The 19,679-nt window shown below is 50.0% G+C and overlaps 1 protein-coding gene across 3 annotated transcripts in view; it reads right to left on the minus strand.

Annotated features, from left to right (window-relative positions):
• The window catches only part of SEC24D (SEC24 homolog D, COPII coat complex component), a gene marked incomplete at both ends in the record, with an annotated part of 66,919 nt that extends 50,680 nt beyond the window's left edge, over positions 1–16,239 (minus strand). The window contains 5 exons of one of the 3 annotated variants that reach the window (XM_080697619.1): positions 2,298–2,428; positions 2,674–2,925; positions 4,311–4,459; positions 7,374–7,503; positions 16,122–16,239. In XM_080697619.1, coding sequence (XP_080553745.1) covers positions 2,298–2,428; positions 2,674–2,925; positions 4,311–4,459; positions 7,374–7,503; positions 16,122–16,239 — 780 coding nt within the window. Of the gene's footprint in view, positions 1–2,297; positions 2,429–2,673; positions 2,926–4,277; positions 4,460–7,373; positions 7,504–16,121 lie in introns of all 3 variants that reach the window. The other 2 variants (XM_080697618.1, XM_080697617.1) reach the window with 2 other exon arrangements.
• Between the last annotated feature and the right edge of the window lie 3,440 nt (positions 16,240–19,679).

The raw sequence follows: 19,679 nt of genomic DNA on the forward strand, positions 1-19,679 counted from the left end.
AGTGCAGAGGCCAGGCGCCCCTGGCTGAAGAGGCTGGCCACAGCAGCAGGAGAGCAGAAGCCAGGAGGTCGGAGGTGCTGGCGCGGCAGGGGAGGAAGGGGCACAGAAGAGCCAGGGGTGGCCAGGAAGGGAGTCCCCTAGGTGCCTGCAAGGGTTCTGAGTGTGACGTGAAGCATGCCGTGCGCTCTGCTTCGGGCATGGCCTCTTTGCTGCAGAACTGGAAGGAGCTTTGGGCTCAGTGTGCAGAGGGCAAGGCGGGGAGACCAGGCGAGGGCGCTCGCTACCATTCAGGTGGGCGATGGCAGAGGCTTGGCTGGGCCAGCAGTGAGCAGGACTAAGCTCAGTGGTGACTCCAGGTGTTTTGCTGTGAGGAGCTAGAACACAGGCTGGGGTCTGACTTCAGGGCAAAGTCCTGACTAGGAATAGCCACGAGACAGGTGGTCACCTAGAGCAGAGCCTCCCAAACCTTAGGTAGCCAAAACTCATCGCAGGGCTCAGAGACCCAGGCCCCACAATGGGGTCAGGATGAGCCGGAGAAGCAGGTACTGAGGTGCCCACCATGCTGGGAGCACGAGGAGCCAGTGTCAAGAGAGAGGGACAGCTCCAAGGACCAGGCAGGGACCCCCTGACACTGGAAAGTCAGAGACATGATGCAGCTGATAGAGAATACAGGAGAGAGCCCTGGGAAGGGGCCAAGCACCTGGGTGGCGTCCAGAAGCCAAAGTCAGTGTCCACGGACGGTGGCAGGAAGATATGAGTCACTTTGCTGCTGGGAGGTCAAGGCTAGGTTATCATTACTACAGTCAGGAAGGGAGATGATGTGAGATTTTTGAAAAGGGCAAATATGACCGTCACCAGGACAACGGCAGCGCCAGCGGCTCGGGCGATGCTCATGCATGCGGCACAAGATGCGGCGTGGGGCTTTGACACAACCCTGCCGGCCCACACCCTGCCGTGTTTTTCATTTTTGCTTTTTTGTGGTACTGGGTGTGGAACCCAGGAGCCTTCTACCTCCAGGCTACACTCCCAGACCTATTTTTTATTTTATTCAGAAACAGGGTCTCACTAAGCTGCTGACAGCCTAAGTAGCTGAGGCTGGCTTTGAACCTGTGCCATCTTCCTGTCTCAGCCTCCCAAGCACGGAGATTACAAGCCTGTGCCATCACACCCAGCTCTACACCCTGCTTTGTTAAATCTGAATGCATGGGAGGAGACATCGGCGTTTCTAAAGTCTGACCAGTGGTTCTTTGGTCCAGTTAGGCTGCAGAACCACGTAAGTCATAGGAGGCAACACTGGCTGGCACGGCACAGTCTCCTCAGGTCACACACAGCTCCCAGGAAGCAGACCTGAGGGCGGAGAACCGGAGGGCAGACTACCATCATGGAGCATAGGATGGACACTGGACAAGAGAGGGGTGAGAAGACCAAGGCAACGGGAGACGGAGTAAGCCAGAGGCGCAGAGGGGCGCCGTCGTGGAGGCCCAGGCGTCCACTGTGACCTGGGGCTGCAGGGATGGCCACACAGGGTCTATGTCAGACTCTGGGCAATGAGGAGGAGTGGAAGAAGAGCTCAGGAGACTGTGAGCTCAGGGGACAGACATCAACACCACCCACCAGCAGGACAGGAGCCCAGCTGGAGCAAGTGAAGGGGGCCGAGCCAGAGCCTCCCGAGAGTGCAGGGCCTGGCCCTGAGGCCGGGACGCCATTGCCACCACACAGATGCAACATCAGGACACGTGCAATGGGACCGGCGTTGGTTTAACCGGGATGATCCAACGTGTTAGGTGATAAAAGCATGAAAATAGGGCGTAAGTCATGCCTGCGGCCCAGACATGCAGAAGGCCAAGTGGGGTCAGGGGAGCCTAGGAGTCCAAGTCCAGCTTGAGAAATAGAGTGAGACCTCATCTCAAAAAAAAATAAGTAAATAAAAGAATTACTGGGAATCTTAATAAAATGGAGGCACGAGAGTTGTTGAAATGTAACTTCTAACATGCTACAAATCATGTAATAAGCACTGGGTACTTTATCCTGTACCTTCCAGTTTATACTCAAGTAAATGTAGAAGAGTCCTGTGTATAAAGCAGCCTCAGCCCCCTCGGCATTCCTGCCCTTGAGTGTGACCTGCAGCCCACCCGTCAGAGGCAGCTCTCAGAGAGGCCTGCGCAGCTGCTGAGGGAAGCCTCTCAGGATGAGATCTCCCCTCCAGCCAAGGCAGGACAGATGCTCCCAGGAAGAGCGCTGAGAAGAGGATGGAGAGTTCTCCTGCAAGGGGCCCACAGGAGAGAGGAGGCACTTACGGGGCTGGGGATGGAGTCAGGGTCCAGCTGCCTCTGGGGCTGCGGGGGACCGGCCATCCTCGCAGGACCTGCGGGGAAGCCACCCGGGTAGGAGAGCTGCGTGCCTGCCATCGCGGGGACATAGTTGGCTCCTTGGAAAAAACGTAGAAGGAAATGATAACCCGGAGTCCCGGAAATAATACTCAGCACCATGCTGTGGTCAAGCATGTACTGTTCAGCTCTTTAAATGAGGCGGGAAATTAACTGAGCAACCATAGCTCCCTTTTCTCTGCTTCTTCCACACTGTTAATCCACCACCCTTTAAAAACAAGTGACTTCCAGTTCAGGGTTGGTTCCCCAGGTACCCACAGCCTCCCTCCGTGCCCTGCCCTCTTACCCTGCTGCGGAGGATACGCGGTGCCCAGGGCCTGACCCGGCGGAGGTGGGGGCTGGTACTGTGAACCCAGAGCAGGCCCAGGGAGTCCATCCTGCCTGGGTGCTGGCGGGGGAGGCAAGGCCCCAGGCCCATTCTTGGTGGGCGGAGGAGGGAGAACCTGAGCTCCAGGCTGCAGAATGGATGGCTGTGGAGGCCCAGGAGGGCCCTGGAAGGGGGCCCCCGGTGGGGGTCCTGGAGGAGCCTTGCCCGGGCCTGTGCAAGACAGAAGAGCAGCCATCTCAGCGGGCGGCTGACCCAACAGACACGCATGTTCCCAATGAAGCCAGGAGCACGCTTACAAACCATATGGGGGGCTCAAACTGAAACTCCACTCTGCTATCAGGAGTATCTTATATAACCGAAAAAATTTAGAAGGGTAAAAGCAACATTCCTAGTTTCAGTGAAAGAATAGGATAAATTTGGGGGGGGATGGAACCCTTCTACCTCTGGGCTACCCTCCCAGACCTATTTTTATATTTTTATTTGGAAACAGGGTCTCTTAAGCCAGCAAGGCTAGCTTCGAACCTGCGTGATCCTCCTGTCTATGCCTCCCAAGTGCGGGGATTTCAAGCGTGCGTTACCACGCCCAGCAAGAATAGGATAAATTTTAACTTCACTACATTAACTTTATATGATAGATGCATTAAGTAAGACACCTGTATCTGGTACATTATCTAGAAAATAACATAGCAGAAAACTGTATTATTCAGCAAGCATTATTAATCAGCTAACTCACACATTCAATACATTATTTGTATTCTGTGCTTGACTTGAACAAATTTCTGAACTACATAGAAACAACCAGAGAGGAGGGATGGGCCACTAATATTCCAATAATATTGGAAATAACTAGAAGACTGACTATATTTTCCTGCTTCTTAATTATGTGAAACAATCTGAGTTGCTTCTCTGAGGTGCATCCTTTTTTGGGGAATGTGGGTGCTGCTGGAGACTGAACCCAGGGTCTTGTGCACTGAGCTACACCGCCAGCCTCAAGACCCATCTATTTGGAAATAAGTAAAATATAGGGAGTTTAAAGAACTAAGTTTAAGTAATATGGAAGCATGCTTCACCGAGATAAATGGCTACCTCTGATGTTACTACGCTAGAGACTCCGGGCTCGCTGAATCACAAGCCTCTCTGCTGATGGAGTCTCAGTACCGTGACCGCTATTCTCTCTTCTCCTTTCCTCATCACAACCTCTGAGCTTCTTTTCTTCCCATGGTCTAAACACAGAATTAAAATGCACTCTGCAACAATGAGTATTTTATTTTTATTTTGAAGACCCACAATAAGAAATATAAGTTTAAAATTCCCTCATAGTTCTTAAACTAATTTCACTGTCCTAAGGTTCACTTGCGAAGTCAGTGTTTTTTTGTAACTGCTCTGACACTAAACGTAGAGTATCCATCTTCAATCATCTTGAAATAAGCGGCAATGTGATCAGGAAGAGAATTAATCACAGCCACACACAATGCCAGTGATTTATGTTGAAAGGTCCAACACTCCTTCAGTATGATATGCCAGTGGCATCTGTTTTAAGCAAAGACAGTCTTTCTTATTACGTACAGTCACCATGTGGACGGCTGTGGACTCACCGTGGCTGGTGATCTGCATGGCGCTGAGCTGACTGCTCAGCGGGGCCACAGAGGATGTGGATGCAGGGCCTGGGTAGGATGGCTGTACAGAGGGCTGGTACGCGGCGTAGGAGGAAGCCACAGTGCTGACCGGTGGAGGGCCGGGGAATCTGAGAAGAGAAAAGGTGCTAAGATGATGGAGTCTCTTAAGCAGGAGAGACACAGATGTCAATAGCTGCAAAGTGAAGTATGGCCATCTCTGTGTGCACGAGGAAAGCGACCGGCCGCGCATGCCAGATGGATAAGCCTGACACGAGCTCCCAGTGGACCGGGCAGCAGCATCCCACATCAATACTCATGTGTCCAATGGGACAAGACAGAAAAGTGCAAACTCCTGCTGCGGACTCAGAAGCGCTGTGGGAATAAACTGGGAAGCAGAGCCCAGCACAGCCTGGCACTCTGAAGTCAAGATCAACATAAACTAAATGCTCTGTGACTGTGTCTTCAGGACAGTTCTGCTTATCTCCTACCCATTTTGTTTGTTTGTTGGTTGGTTGGTTGGTTCTGGGGATTAAACCCAGGGGCATTCTACCTCCAAGCGACACCCAGCCCTATTTTATTCTTCTATTTTGAGGCAGGGCCTCACTATTTGCAGAGAGCCTCTCACCTGCAGTGCTCAGCCTGTGACTTGCTGGATCACGGCGGAGTGTTTTCCTTGGCTTCCCTCACTTTTCAAATCCTAAAGTCTCAGCATGCACCGCCGCGGATTTGGGTTGTACTTGCACTCACTTCCTCTGCTCTGCATGTGAGCACTGGCCGCCATCTGAACAGTATTCTATCACGCTCATCAGTCATAGGAGCTCAGAGCATGCTTGGAGTCCTGCTATCAGTCTTTAATAGAATTTTAAATTTTTAATAAAAGTTAATTTTCCCAGGTGGCATGCTCTGATCCCAACGTCTCGGCTCCGCTGCCACTTGACCAGCTCTCCAGGCCTCAGCTGAGAACTTCCTAACATCACACTGACCCGGGCTTGTCTTCTCACACACTCCAAACTGGGTAATCATTTTAACAAAACTCAAAATTAACCTTCAAACTATTACTCTGTGTATTAACCACATTTCAAGAATGGTGATAGCCCACACTTTGCATTATATAGATGAAGAAGGATCAAAGTGCTTTTTCACAAAACCCACAAGTACAAGTTTTCCTCTGGCAGATAATTTTTATAAGGGGTTATAATGTTAGGATGAAAATCTTTTAACCCTAACATATTGCTAAGCAAAATTCTCAAATTTCTTTTGCCAAAAATCTTAAAAAGACCAACATAGTTAGACTAGGCTTCCTTTGATTTAAATTATTTTGGAGCCGGGTGTAGTGGCATATACATTCTTGTAATCCTAGTACTTGGAAGGCTGAGACAGGAGGACCACAGGTTTGAGGCCAGTCTTAGCAAGTTATTCAGAACCTCAGCAACTTAGCAAGTCCCTGTTTAAAAAATAAAAAGGGCAAGGGTGAAGCTCAGAGTTAGATGCCCCTGGGTTCTATCCCCAATACAAATAAATAAATGAATGAATAAATAAAAATATATATGGAGGGAGTCTGAAAAAAGACAGAAAACACAAGTTAACTTTCCATTAAGCTAATCAATTAATGATACTAGGGGTAAAACACATATAGAAAAATGTGGTTCAAGCCTTGCTGGACACACTTAAAATATATTGTGGTCACCAGTGAATGACTTGAGGAGGTGTTCTAAGATTCTGATTTGTGCATTCATTGCTGCATAAAGGAACAATTCCTTGTTCCAAGACATGACACTTCCTGTCCTCTTGAAGTGCTGGTTCATGGCAAGCGGGCATCTGGAACACCTGCACACAGGTGGGAGGGGCCTGCACTGTGAGGCCGCCACAGAGGTGAGCAATGCTGGAGTCCGGATGCAAGATGAGCAGGCTGGGAACGCAGTGGGGTCAGGTCCACAAAGCCCTTGACTCCCACTCTGCGCTCAAACCAAGATTGACCACACTTGAACTCCAGTGGACGCAGCGCAGCCTCCGCATCCCACAGCTACCACTCAACCAAACGTTATCACAACAAACAAGAGCCTGAAGCGTCAAGCCAGCAAATGCCCGCAGGAACGTTATCCCAGAAGAGTTGTCTAATTAGCAGGAACTAATAAAGCTCCTTGAAGAGGTAACTAATGGCTTCACCACTAGCAGACTCACAGTAGATAGCTCCTCGCTCCTCCCTCCCCTGGCCTACACCCTGGGAAAGGAAGCTCTGGTTATCCTTGGGGAAGAGCCAAGGCCCAAGCTGCGGCAGCAAGACTCTGTGGCTGCCGCAGCCCAGCCGGCAGCAGCTCCCCGGGCCAACAACAGGGATTCCAGCAGGGAGAGGTGAGGTTGGCTCCTGCCCAGGGGACAGTCCTCTGGGTGCAGGCTCCAACATCATCCCAGACACCTCACGGCTTGGCTCAGGCCACCCTCGCGCTTCTCCCCTTCTCAGCTCACTATAGCATAGACAGGAGACTTTGTTTCCGGGCTGCCTTTACAGCCCTGCCACACTGTCTCTGCCCTCCACACCACGGTGCCTCCCCCACAGGACCCCGCGGGCTCAATCTGAGCTCACTTTAGAATACCCATTAAGGGCAGCCTCAGCAACTCAAACCTTGTTTCAAAATAAAAAATAAAAGGGGCTAGTGGATTCAAGTCCACTGCCCCTCCCAATCCATTAAGTACCTCCTGGTACTGAGATTCTGTGAAAGAGACAAGAGAATGGGGTGACTGAAAGTCTTATGGGGAATAAAGATCATGGACAACGAATGAACTGCAAATTAATACGAAATATAAAATAAACTGAATATAAGCCTACACTAAAACGTGTGGCATTGAGACAAGTATCTTTCTGATACATTTAAAAGTATGTACTAATACTCCCCACCTAATTTTTCTAATTGCTTTGTTTGTAGGCAGTCTTCCAGTTGATCTTTTGAAGGATATGGATATCACAAGGAGGGGGAACTTTCAACCAGTAAACATGCACATTTAAAAGGTATTTCTGAGACAACGTAGCAGAGCTGAGCTCACCTTTGGGCAGAATGGCCTGAAGCATGTGCTCCATTCTGGCCGAACTGATGTGGTCCAGGAGGTGGGGGACCTGGAGACAGCACCACCCCAGGGGCAGCAGCCCCCAGAGGCCCCACCGGCTTCATTACACCTGCAACATAGCATGTGGATTAGAAGTCTATTAAAAGGCCAGGAGAAACTGGACGTGGAGGCTCCCGCTTGTAATCCACCATCTAGGAGGCTGAGACAGAAGGATCTGAGTTCACAGCCGGCCTCAGCTACCTAGCGAGGCCCCTTGCAACTCAGTGAGACCCTGTTTCAAAATAAATAATAAAAAATAGGGCTGGGGGTGTAGCTCAGAGGTAGAATGCCCCTGAAAAGGGACAAAACAAAGATGGCAGATTAACGGCAAGAGATAAAACAAAGGCAGAAGACATCACAACACAAAATGGTGAAGGAGAAAGAAAGGGTAGGACAACATGCCCTTTCTGTACTAGTATTGTGAAGAGGTTTTAAAATGTATTAATGTACCAGTATTGGGAAAGATTTCCAATTTTAAAAATATATCGTGCATACTAAGAAAGCCAGGGCTAGCAAAAAGGAGGGACTTGTAATTTACATTTCTAAAGAGAAGGAAGAAAGCTGGAGCCAGGTATGGGAGCAAATCCAGATCCTGGAGAAACAATTTCACACATCTTGGGAGTAAAACAAAAGGTGTTCAGGAGACGGAGGAGACAGAGACAGAGACGAGGCAGCCCCCCTCCCCCTTCGGGGCAAATACGGCTGGAGACAGCAGAGAAACTGGGCTAGAGATAGGGCTAGCATATCTACAGATCAAAGGAACTGCCACAGACTTGGTCGGGATAAAAACACTCAATAAACTGGAGTTCTTCGGTGTACTTATTTGAGTCACCCTTCCATGCCAGTCTGATATGGAGCTATACCTATCCTCTGTATTTCTATCTTTTAATAAACTTCTTTAAATCTTGAGCAACTGTCCAAGCTATGTATATTTATTCTTAGCTTAGGACAAGAATCTAAATTTTTTTTTTCTGTTTTTGGTCATTTGGGGTTTTGTTATGGGTTGAGGGAAAGTGTGTCCGGGATCCTAGCAGGGGTTCCCGGGGAACAGTTTCCCCACAACCATATTCTCTCAATCCGTAACACTTCCAGCCTGCTTTAACCATTCCGTAGAGACCTGCCAAAGTTAAGCTATGTCATAATTATTTGATTATCATCATGATAACAAAATAAAAAGGGAATCCTTTTAAACACCAAACAGAAACTAAAACAGAGGAAATAACCTTTGCATAGTAGAGGCACTATGACAGAACACAAAGTATTCTCCATCACAAAGAATATTAGATCCCATAATGAAATTATGCTAGTTAGATATCAAGAAAGAAATCTAGGAGAAAAACCAGTAAGAGGCATGGTAAGAGCCAGGTGTGGTGGCACACACTTGTAATCCCACAATCTGAGTGCTAAGACAGGAGGATTGCGGGTTGGCGGCCAGCCTCAGTAATTTAGTGAGGCCCTTCACAATTTAGTGAGACCCTGTTTCAAAATAAAGAATAAAATAGCATATGAGGGCATAGCTCAAAGGTAGAATGCCTTGGGTTCAACCCCCAGTACCACAAAAAGGAGGGCACTGGAATGCCTCTTGGTTCCAGTGTGGGGATACCTGTGGAGAGAGGGGCTGTCCCCCACAAATCCTGAGCATGTGGTCTACAGCGTTCCCAGGACCCTACGGGCTGGGCGGTACACAGCTGTAAGTGCTAGTCACAGGGTCACACACAGCCCACTGATGGAGCCGCGTGGCAGCACACACCTGTAATTCCAGTACTTGGGAGGCTGCGACAGGAGGATCAGGATCATAAGCTCATGGCTAGCCTCAGCAACTTAGCAAGACCATTTCCAATAAAAATAAAATTGGGCTGGGGGGTGTAGCTCAGAGGTAGAATACCCCTGGGTTCAATCTCAAGCACAAAAAGCCCAAAAAAGAAAAGCAAAGTTTCTCTTGGTTGCTGTTTTCATGCAATTTTCCTCTTATTTTTTGAGAGAAACGGTGGCAGGGGAAGACATCCTCAGGCTGGGTTAGAGTAGTGCAGAGCTCTTCTTGCCGGTGCCTAGTAGCTGTACAAACTGGGCAACAAGTTTCTTTGAGGACCTGTTTCCTCTCTGTAAAGTACAAGTGAGACCCTCCTAGCCTCTTAAAAAGGAGCGAGAGCAAGAGAGAGAGGAAGCCCAGCTCCTTAATCCTCCTGCTCTCGCTCGCTTTTGCTCTGCTTGTCGCCCTACTCTTGGCCCTCTCCTGCAGCCATGCGGGTCTCCAGGGCCGCGTGCCCTGCATGTGGCCTTGGGTGGGACCGTGTGCCCACAGCTCCTCCGCTATCATCCCTCGTGGAATGAACACCCGGGTGAGGGGCAGCTTCTCACTGTCCTCAGGACCCCCGACAAGGGCTCTCAGACACGGGGTGATCAAGAGCGCCGTCTGCACCAACATGGCAGTCTTTGTGAATGATGATACCAAAACTTTTACAAAGGGTTCTTCCCAAGACAGAATTCCTTAAACTGAAGAAATTACATTAGCTTTGTAGGCCTAGTTCTAAAAATCTAACTATTTTTTTCATATACCACAAACACAAATATTGCATTTAAATTTTAGTTTTTCATTTTATCTATTTTATTTCTATTTGTTTGTTTGTTTATTTTGTGGTACTGGGGACTAAACCCAGGGGTATTCTACCTCCAAGCGATACCCCAGGCCCCCCTTTTCTTTTTTTTATTTGAAAGCAGGGACTCCCTAAGTTGTTGAGGCTGGCTTCAAACTTGCAATCCTCCTATCTCAGCCTCTCAAGTACTGGGATTATAGGTGTGTGCTACTGCACCTGGCTCATTTTTTAAAACTAATACATAAAAAGTTTACATATTAATGGGGTGCCATGTAATATTTAAATACATTCATATATTATGTAAGGTGTAAATCAGGTTAAACACATATATTTCTTCAAACATTTATCTTTTTTTTATGGGGAAAACATTCAAAATTCTTTCCTCCAGCTATTTGAGACATATAGCTCGTATTGGTGATGTATATACTGAAGCTGCTGTGCAATAGCTCCCTACAGCCCTGCCTCCTCCTATCATTGGTACCCACCCACCAGCCTTGCCCCACATCCCCTCGGCAACTACTACCCTCAACTTCTCTGAATCAGTTTCTCTTCTTTTCTCTCTCTCTCTCTCTCTCTCTCTCTCTCTCTCTCTCTCTCTCTCTTTTTCTTTTGCGGTACTGAGGATTGAACCCAGGGGCATTCTACCTCCGAGCTACACCCCTGGCCTTACTTTGAAACAGGGTCTCACTGAGTTACAAAGGGCCTCACTAAGTAGCGGAGGCTGTCCTTGAACCACGAGGCTGTCCTGAACCATGATCCTTCTGTCTCAGCCTCCCAAATGATGGAATTACAAGGGTGCACCACCATGCTTGGCTAGTCTTTTTTATTTTTGAGTGAGATTATGTAGTTCTTATTTTTCTTGAAAAACAAATACTTATAACACTGCAGATGGGCTGTGGATATAGCTCAGTGGTAGAACACTTGCCTGGCATGCACAAGGGCCTGGGTTTCATACCCGGAACCACAAAAATAAGTAAATAAGTAAATCCGCAAAATTTCTATATGGTGTTCTAAACCTCACACCCAGCAAAGTTTGGGAAACGTGAGACTTGCAGTCACACAGACTTGGGTTTGAATCCCTTCCCCAGCTTCTAGTGGCTGAGCCTGACAGGCCACTTCATCCTTCAGTCAGGGCCTTGGGCTCTGACTGCTCTCTCCAAGGGCCACTGTGAGGACTCACCGAGGCAAGGGCACGGGTGCTGGACAACTACCTCCCCTCCCACCCATACTCCCCGCTCGCCTTTGATTAAGAATTTATGTTCTAACTAAACATATATAGCCTAATTACATGCACATTTGTATGTTTACTTTTAAAACTACTTTGAAGAAAAGTAGGAAATCCACAATAGTACCAGTAAAATATTTCCAACTTAAATAATTACATGCACTACAAGGAACCAAAGATATTCTTACTTTCTGGATAAGGTTGGTAGTAGTCATTCTCACCAACCTGCACATGTGTCTGGAGAATCGAACCCAGTTCTCACGTATGTACGTATGTATCTCCAAGCACAACTATTCACACCAATCTAAGAAGACATGCTCTCCCTTTTATTTTTGGAAATCACCTCTATGGCAGTGATTCAAACCCACTCATTTGTGTACTTAACATGCCTGGAGGGCACAGAGGGTTCTAACAGAGATATAACCAAGTAAGCAGGCACCTGCTGTCACCTGAGGGACTCCTGGCCCTGCCTAGGGTGCTGGGATCTGGGGGAGGCCTACCTGTCACCTGAGGGACCCCCGATCCTGCCTGGGGGTGCTGGGATCTGGGGGAGGCCGGCCTGTCATCTGAGGGACCCCCGATCCTGCCTGGGGGTGCTGGGATCAGGAGGAAGCTGGCTTGTCACCTGAGGGACTCCTGGCCCTGCCTAGGGGTGCTGGGATCAGGAGGAGGCTGGCTTGTCACCTGAGGGACCCCCGATCCTGCCTGGGGGTGCTGGGATCTGGGGGAGGCCGGCCTGTCATCTGAGGGACCCCCGATCCTGCCTGGGGGTGCTGGGATCTGGGGGAGGCCTGTCACCTGAGGGACCCCCGATCCTGTCTGAGGGTGCTGGGATCTGGGGGAGGCCTACCTGTCACCTGAGGGACCCCCGATCCTGCCTGGGGGTGCTGGGATCTGGGGAAGGCCTACCTGTCACCTGAGAGACCCCCGATCCTGCCTGGGGGTGCTGGGATCTGGGGGAGGCTGGCCTGATCCAAGTCCTGAGGACAAGCAGGAGTTCTCTCAGCACAGGGACAGGACACAGCTGCACCATGGGTAAAGCCTGAGCTGAGACCCGAGGGCAGGGCACTACCGTGAATGTGGGTGGCCGGGTGGGGAGACCAGGAGTACCAGGCAGGCAGGGTCAGACTTCAGAGTCCACCGGCTGGTGTGCCTGCCCTTTGGACTGCACCCTGGCAAGGAACATCAGCGTGGCTGCTATCTGAGCAGAGTCTCCCCAGCCACACTGCTGGCATTTTCAAAAGCAATCAGACATGAAGAGAACCAGGTCCTGTGCAGAGCGGAAGAATGTCAACAGGGAGGGGGCACCACATAGAATGAACTACCATGCTTCTGCTGAAAGATGTCTAAAATAACGGGCCATCTTCCACATAGTGGCAAACACTGTAGCCTGGACCCTCCAGCGGGACAGTCCACTTCCCAGGCTCTCCTACAACTCACTTTGCCATGTCCTACAAGTCAGCAAGGCAACACGCCCTGGTGCTCCTCGGCTTGGTGGCAGAGAAAGTTTTTCTGGGAGAAAAAGGCCCTGTGGGATGTGCTTCTCCTTCGGCAGTGGGGTCCTAAGTCTGGCTCACTGCCTGTCTGTCATTCTGAGTGCCTCCTGACACCCTTAACAAATCCCCTTCCACTACAAGGGATCCAACCCTCAGTAAGGAAACCCTACTCAACACAACATCACCAAAGAAGCATACATTGAACTTAGCTCTGGACTCAACACACTTGAACCAAATTAGAAACTATTCATGGGGGGGAAATGTTTGCTTAAATTAAAGATAAGCCTTAGTGCATTTCCCTCTACTACGATAGGTAAGTACTATAAGGGCTGAAACTAGTCCTTGCTGTTATATCACATGTATTTTGCTCACTCAATAAATCTAATAAGTTTGTTACCACACAGCAAAGAATTGAAAAGCACAATCAGTAGGCGTTCTAGGAGACAGGACCTGTGTGGGAAACAGAGCAAGGGTAGGTAGGTCTGCAGCAAAAGAGGCACTCCAGGAAAGCACAACCCGGAGGCCTGTGTCTGTCAGAAAACCAGCAAAAGGGTCTTCAGGGGGTAGACATGGGACACAGAACGGCTACGGACCGAGGTATCCAAAGCTATGGAGTCCTTTAGGGAAAGGCGTAAGTAATTAAAGACACCATGATTTACAGAAAGCTGCCTTAACTGGCTATCCGTGCGCGAACTGAACAGGAGAGAGACTTAAACAGAAGTGAGACACGTTAAATGCAGTATTAAAAGCAGCCATTAGGACGTGTGGGGAAAACAGCAGGGCGCTGTGCTGATCAGAGCTGCTGCTGGCTGCCGCTCACGATGAGCGCCTGAAATTAGCTTGGCCCAGTACCCAGAGCACAGGCACGTTTTCAGGACATGCTGCACATGGTAACTATATGTAATTTAAATTGTCAATTAAGGTTTTAAAAAACACATGATTTTTAAAAGTGTTTTGAGGTCTTTTTAAAGAGATGAATGCCTGCACCATCTCAGGGAGAGGTGGTGCAGGGCAAGAAGGGCACAGGAGATGGGCTTAGAAGTGGGTCTGAGGAACTGGCCACAGCCCTGGCTTGAGCACAGTGCGGAGGCAAGTGCTGACCGGGAGTGAGGGGTGGCCTCCGAGGGACAACTCAGTATCCACAGTGACGTGTGCAGAAGGGGTAGATGGACTGGAAAAAAGAACGCTACTAAGACACCGTGGCATGCGGAGCTTAGAATATACACGGGGGTGGGGGGGGGTGGACCTAAGAGTGTTATGCAAAGGAGAGTCACTAGAGTTGTACGTAGAATAAAATCCTGCCGGCTCAGGAGAAAGGCAGCAGTGGGCAGGCGCGTAGTGTTACCCGATGTTTTAGCAATCCAGGGAGGCATGGATAGACAGAGCAGCGTGAGCAAGAATCAGGTTGGAAAGGTGTTTACAGTTGCTCCAAGAAGATCTGGGAAACCAATGGCTTAGAGGGGCTTACAAGGAATAGTTTTGGGGTTCTTTTTGTATTTTTTGGTGCAAATCGCCAAATGAATGATGCTAATGTGTGATAGAGAATGCCAGTAAAATAGGTTTCAATGAAAGAACACTGAACGTCCTGGATGTGAGTATGAGATGCCGTGTAAGCAGGTGAGTGGTGGGGAATATTCTTCTGAGCCCAGGAGGGACATCTGTGTGGAGACACAGAAGTGGGAGGCCCACGCTGGTGTAGAAAGGCCCGCAGAGGAGGTGTGAGGGCTAAACAGAGGGAACAGCAGGACCTGACTCACATGGCAGGAGGCTCCTTCTATAGAGATGCTGAAAAGCAATCAAGAGAAGCAAAGTCACTCAAACCAAAGGCGAAGAGAGTTCTGAAGAGAGAATAATGAACAGCCCACTCTAAAGAGGGCGGGCAGGCTGAGGTCACTCTCCCGTAACCTGCAGAGAGGAACAGCAGGGTGGGTGCCAGCTATGGAGTGGAAGCCACCCTGGGCCACGAGGGGCAGAGGCAGGGGCAGAGTCCCTGAGTAACTCAGAAAGACACTGCTTTCTTAACTGCAAGAGGCTAGTACTCTACTTCATAGTGCTGTATGAGGATTAAATAAGATGATTAATGCTAATTTTTCACAACCAGTTCTTGATCCATGGTAAATAACCAAAAGGGGGTAATTCCTAATTATCGTTATATATAAATGAACAAAATGAGCCATCAAATAGAGAAAAACTGGAGAAAGATGAGTTAATGGTTCCAGGACCAAGAAAAGCAGGGTTACAAATGTCTGGGAGGATTGGTCCTGGACAGGAGGAGGATTCTCTTGTGTGAAGCTCTTTCAGTCTTTGAGGAAGACTAGACCCTTGGGTGTCTTTCCATAGGGAGCTGGAGCACCTTCTGCAGCGTGGCGTGTGGCTGCCAACAGGGCTCCATATGCAGCCTTCCTTCCCCTCGCGGCCCCTGCACCCTGTAGATGCTTTCTAGATGCTTTCTAGCCAGCCAGAAGCCAGCTGGCCACGCATCGACTTACAGTGGTCTTTCCACAAGGACTTACAATGCATAAATGGCATAAACTCAGCCAGGACCAGAATCCTCATAGCACCTGTAAACTTGCCTTTCTGGGTCCTAGAGGAAATGCAAACCCATCTTGTCCTGGTTTCTCTCTACTTGGTGGGTTAGTCCTCCCGAGCATTTACATATAGTGATGTATCTTCTGTGCAGATTGAATTTCCTCCTATCCTTTCAGAAGCTCAGACTGTCTTACACAAACGTTTTTAGGAAACTGGGGACCATCAGGCCTGAAGCCAGCTATTATTAGCCGCTCTCCTAAAGTCGAGTTTCTCAGAGGAGCCCCTCGATGAAGGAGGGCATCTCAAGGTGGCCCCTGCCGCCTGGACAGTAGCTGTCAGTCCATGCCACCACTGTTCTCCCCACGGCCATCCCAGAGCCAGGACTCATGCTTGGGGCCCATAATTTAAAGCAACCATATTGTTCAATAATGATTTTAAAGCAAGGCCATGTTTTTCTTGTTATTACTATCAGTAAGTAATCTTTAGGGTATAAATCTAATAGTATTTTTCTAATCTAAAACTGACTTTATAATATTATTGTCCAAACCACCTTAACATATATATTCAATTCATTTTTACAATAACCTCACAGCACTTATTAACAGCAAAATAAGTCTAGTGATAACACTAAAACACTCAAGAAATAGTCTTTGTTTTAGTCTATATTTAAAAATCAAACTTATATTCCATAAATAATCAAACTGCTGAGTACCTTTTCCATATGATCCTGTAATCTCCAACCTTGGTATCACAGAATGCCCATCCAACTCTTTCAGAACATCCTCTATCTATGAGCCTGAGGCATGACTGAATATCACATCCCAGTCCCAATAACACCCTTTACCTGGTGGAGCAGCTGCATGGGAAGGGTCCCCATAGTGCCCATAATGAGGTGGAGAAAGGCCTATGCCCGGCTGGGGCTGAGAATAGGGAGGTGTGGCCACATAACCTTGTTGACTCATTGTGAAAATATCATGCCAGTGGGTAGTCCTGCAAAAGAACCCTGCAACAGAAAAACAAGCATGTCAAAGGAGGGCTTTCATCATGTAGGATCATCAAAACCATCAATGTTGTTAATGTTTAGGACGGTTGGAGAAAAGGCACCAGTTATAAGGCACGGGCGGTATCTTCATATCTTACAATGGGATATGCCATGTCCTTATCCCTGAAGACAGCTTTGCCTATACTTCTTTGGAACTCAGTAATACCTCTTCAGCAGTGCTAGGCACATACTCAGGCAGAGAACCAATGGCCACAGCCAGCCAAATGTTCAGGAAAAGCCTCTCACGGTGACACTGCCCTCATGTGACCTGGGCCCCAGGGCCACTGTGCAGCACAGAGCTCCTGATACACCCAACTGGCCGGCCTCCTTGTCTTCCAGGGGCTGCGACCAGATATACAGGACCTGCATCATCACCATCGTTATTATTATTATCATCTTTATTATTGTTGTTGTTTTGGATACTAGGAAGGGAACCCAGGGGCATTCTACCCCTGAAGTATACCCCCAGCCCTATGTTAGAAACAGGGTCTCATAAGTTGCTGAGGACCTAAGAAGTTGAGGCTGGCTATGAACCTGTGATCTGCCTGTACTTGGATTACAAGGGTGTGCCACTATGTCCAGCTATGACCTGTATCTTTTCGTGCTTTTTGAAGTAATCATTTTAATCTGGCAGTTAGTCCAACAAACAAGCAGAAGATAAAGCTGTTAAGCACCTTATTTTATGATTCACAATCCGACCAACCTGAGCAGCAGCTATAGCCTTTTGAGAGCTACCAGTGGAAAGTTTCTCAGACAGACTCTCTTTCTGACTTAAATGGTACCACATCTCTAAGAACAATTTCACACACTGACAAATACAGCAAACCCATCTTGAGCCTACTGAGAACAAGAACATAATTTTGCTTTATATTTTTCATTTTTCCAGGTTTTCACAAAATGAGACATTCCATAGGACTATTTTCAAAAGGCATTTTATAAGAAGACTGAAAGGAATCTGGATCCTGCAAAGGAAGTGGGTTTTCACTCCATTTCTGCCCATTCTTAGATGTAAAACATAGAATGAGCTGAAAACCGCCTCTGGGACTCAGTTTCCTCTTTTAGAAAATGAAGCCTCCAGCCAGATGAGGTGGCCTGTGCCTGTCATCCCAGTACTTGGAGGATGAGACAGGAAGATCGCAGGTTCAAAGCCAGCCCTTGATAACCTAGTGAGACCCTGTTTCAAAAGAAAAAAATAAAATGTTTCTGGGGATGTAATTCAGGGGTACGGCACCGTTGGGTACATTTCCCAGTACCCCACAAAGATATAAAACACTGATTCTGCAACTTCTCTTCAGTTTCTCCAGCAAGTACCAGCATACTCTTCCTCTTATTCTTTTGTTTGCTCCTTCTTAGTAAAGATTGGTCATACCTGCTAAGACTTGGGATATGTCTACATCCAGAAATGACATTCAAATTTGAAATCTGAAGCCTAAAATTGGTGATTTGCTTTCGTTTTCATATTAAACCCTAAGTTTACAAAACTAAAGTAACCAAGTGAAAATATGAGATCATTTCCCCCTCCTTGGATGGGGAAAGCAAACACAGGCAGCAAGCAGGCTCGGTCTGATGAGCTGGGCAGCCCTGCCCCTCCTCCCGCGGAGCGCAGAGAGACGTGGCAGCCTGAGCTTTGGTCGGGCTCCTCCAACCCCCTTGCCGAGGAAGTCGCAGGAACACACCCACGCAGCCGCCTGTTGCTGGATCCCAGAAGAGGGCAGAGATGTCGTCAGGAGCTGGGAGCGACCGGTCCCTCTCCATCGGGCCGGGGAGGAATTGCTTCCTCTCACCGCCTCTCTGCCACGTCAAACTTCCTCGCGCTGAGCTTCCAGCTGCAGAACCCTGACTCAGCTTCCAGAGGCGACGTGGCAGGGAGCCACCTGGCCGGGCAGGCCCAGGGCCAAAACCTGGGAAGCCGCCACCCAGAGAAAGCGGACTGCGACCCCAGCACCCCGTCTGGCAGCCCCCAGCCCCAATCACGGCAGAGCCCGGTCCCAATACCTGTCATCGGTAGGACCCAGTCCCAGAACCCTGGCACCGGCAGACCACAGTCCTCAGGTCACCGGCGGACCCAGGCCCCTGTCCGTCACCAGCGGACTCCAGTCCCCTGTCACCAGGAGACCCCAGCCCCAGTCCCAGCAGACCTCCATCCCGTGGCCGAGATCCCGCCCCGCCCGGCCAGGTGAGCTTCTCACCCGGGCGGCACGTCGTGCCCAGCATCAGCACGCCAAGGCGCTAAGCCACGGCCGTCCTCTCCACCCGGACCCGGGCCCGCCCGCCCTCCCGGAGGCCGCCGCGGGCCAGGACGGCGCCCCGCGCCCCCAGCCCGCCAGCAGCCCGCGGCCCCTCCGCGATCGCCCCGGCCCGCGCTCCCGCCCAGGCACCCGGCGTACCTGCGGCTCCTCAGCTGCGCGCCGCTGCGGGCAGTGCTCTGCTCCGGGTGCCTCGCCGCGCCGCCGGACTGCCACGTCAGACCCGCCCCGCGGCGCCGCCGGCCCGCGCAGCGCGCATGCGCTCTGGGGGCGGGGCAGGAGGGGCGGGGCCTGACCGGGCTAGGGGGCGGGGCGTCGGCCCTGAGCTGGGAGGAGGGGCGTGGCCACTGGGGGCAGAGCCACCTGACAGGACGAGGCACAGGGCGGGGTGGTACCTCTGGGCGTGGCCTCTTAGGGGGCGGGATCACAAAGGGCGTGGCGTCCAGCAGAGTTACGGCGTGGGCGTGGCCACCGGGCGGGGTATAGAGCGAGGCTGGCCAGAGTTGACCCGTCAGTCTCCTCTCTTCCCCTTTTCCCATTTTTTTCCGGTTACTTTTCTTTCCCTGTTCTTGCTCTTCAGCACGCCAGACGTTAACGTGTTGCTAGATCGGAGGTGTTCTTGACGTGAGCCCCAGGAAGGACAGGGCACTAGGTGGTCTGCGTCCACCCCGCAGCGGAATGCAGGCTGGCCACTCCATGTTGTTTGAACAGAAGATTCAGGCGCTGCGCTACTGCACACACAGGAGGGCACGTGACCGACCTCGAGGAGCTGCTGTGAAGTGTGGCGCGTGCACACTTGCAGCGCCGGGGCGGCCTGTGGGCCCCGCTGGACAGTGTGGAGGAGGCCTTCCGTGGAGGCCGGTGCTGGGGTCCTGTGCTCCTAGTGTGCAGTGCACCCCGTCAGTGAAAGAGGACTGCTGGCCCCACCCAAGCAGGAACTTCTTCACGTAAAAGTGCCCAGCCTTTAGTTCACCCTCCAGAGAGAGAGTTAAGGTTTAATAAGGGCGACCTTGGGGAGACCCGGAACTAGACCTGTTTCTCCATCTTGCCCTAAATTCAGTATTGCCCCCAACTGTTAAACGGCCCTCAGCCATCTGGGTTTGGCATGGCTAAC

Source organism: Muscardinus avellanarius (genome assembly GCF_963383645.1).
Source record: "Muscardinus avellanarius genome assembly, chromosome: 6".
NCBI classification, from domain to species: Eukaryota; Metazoa; Chordata; class Mammalia; order Rodentia; family Gliridae; genus Muscardinus; species Muscardinus avellanarius.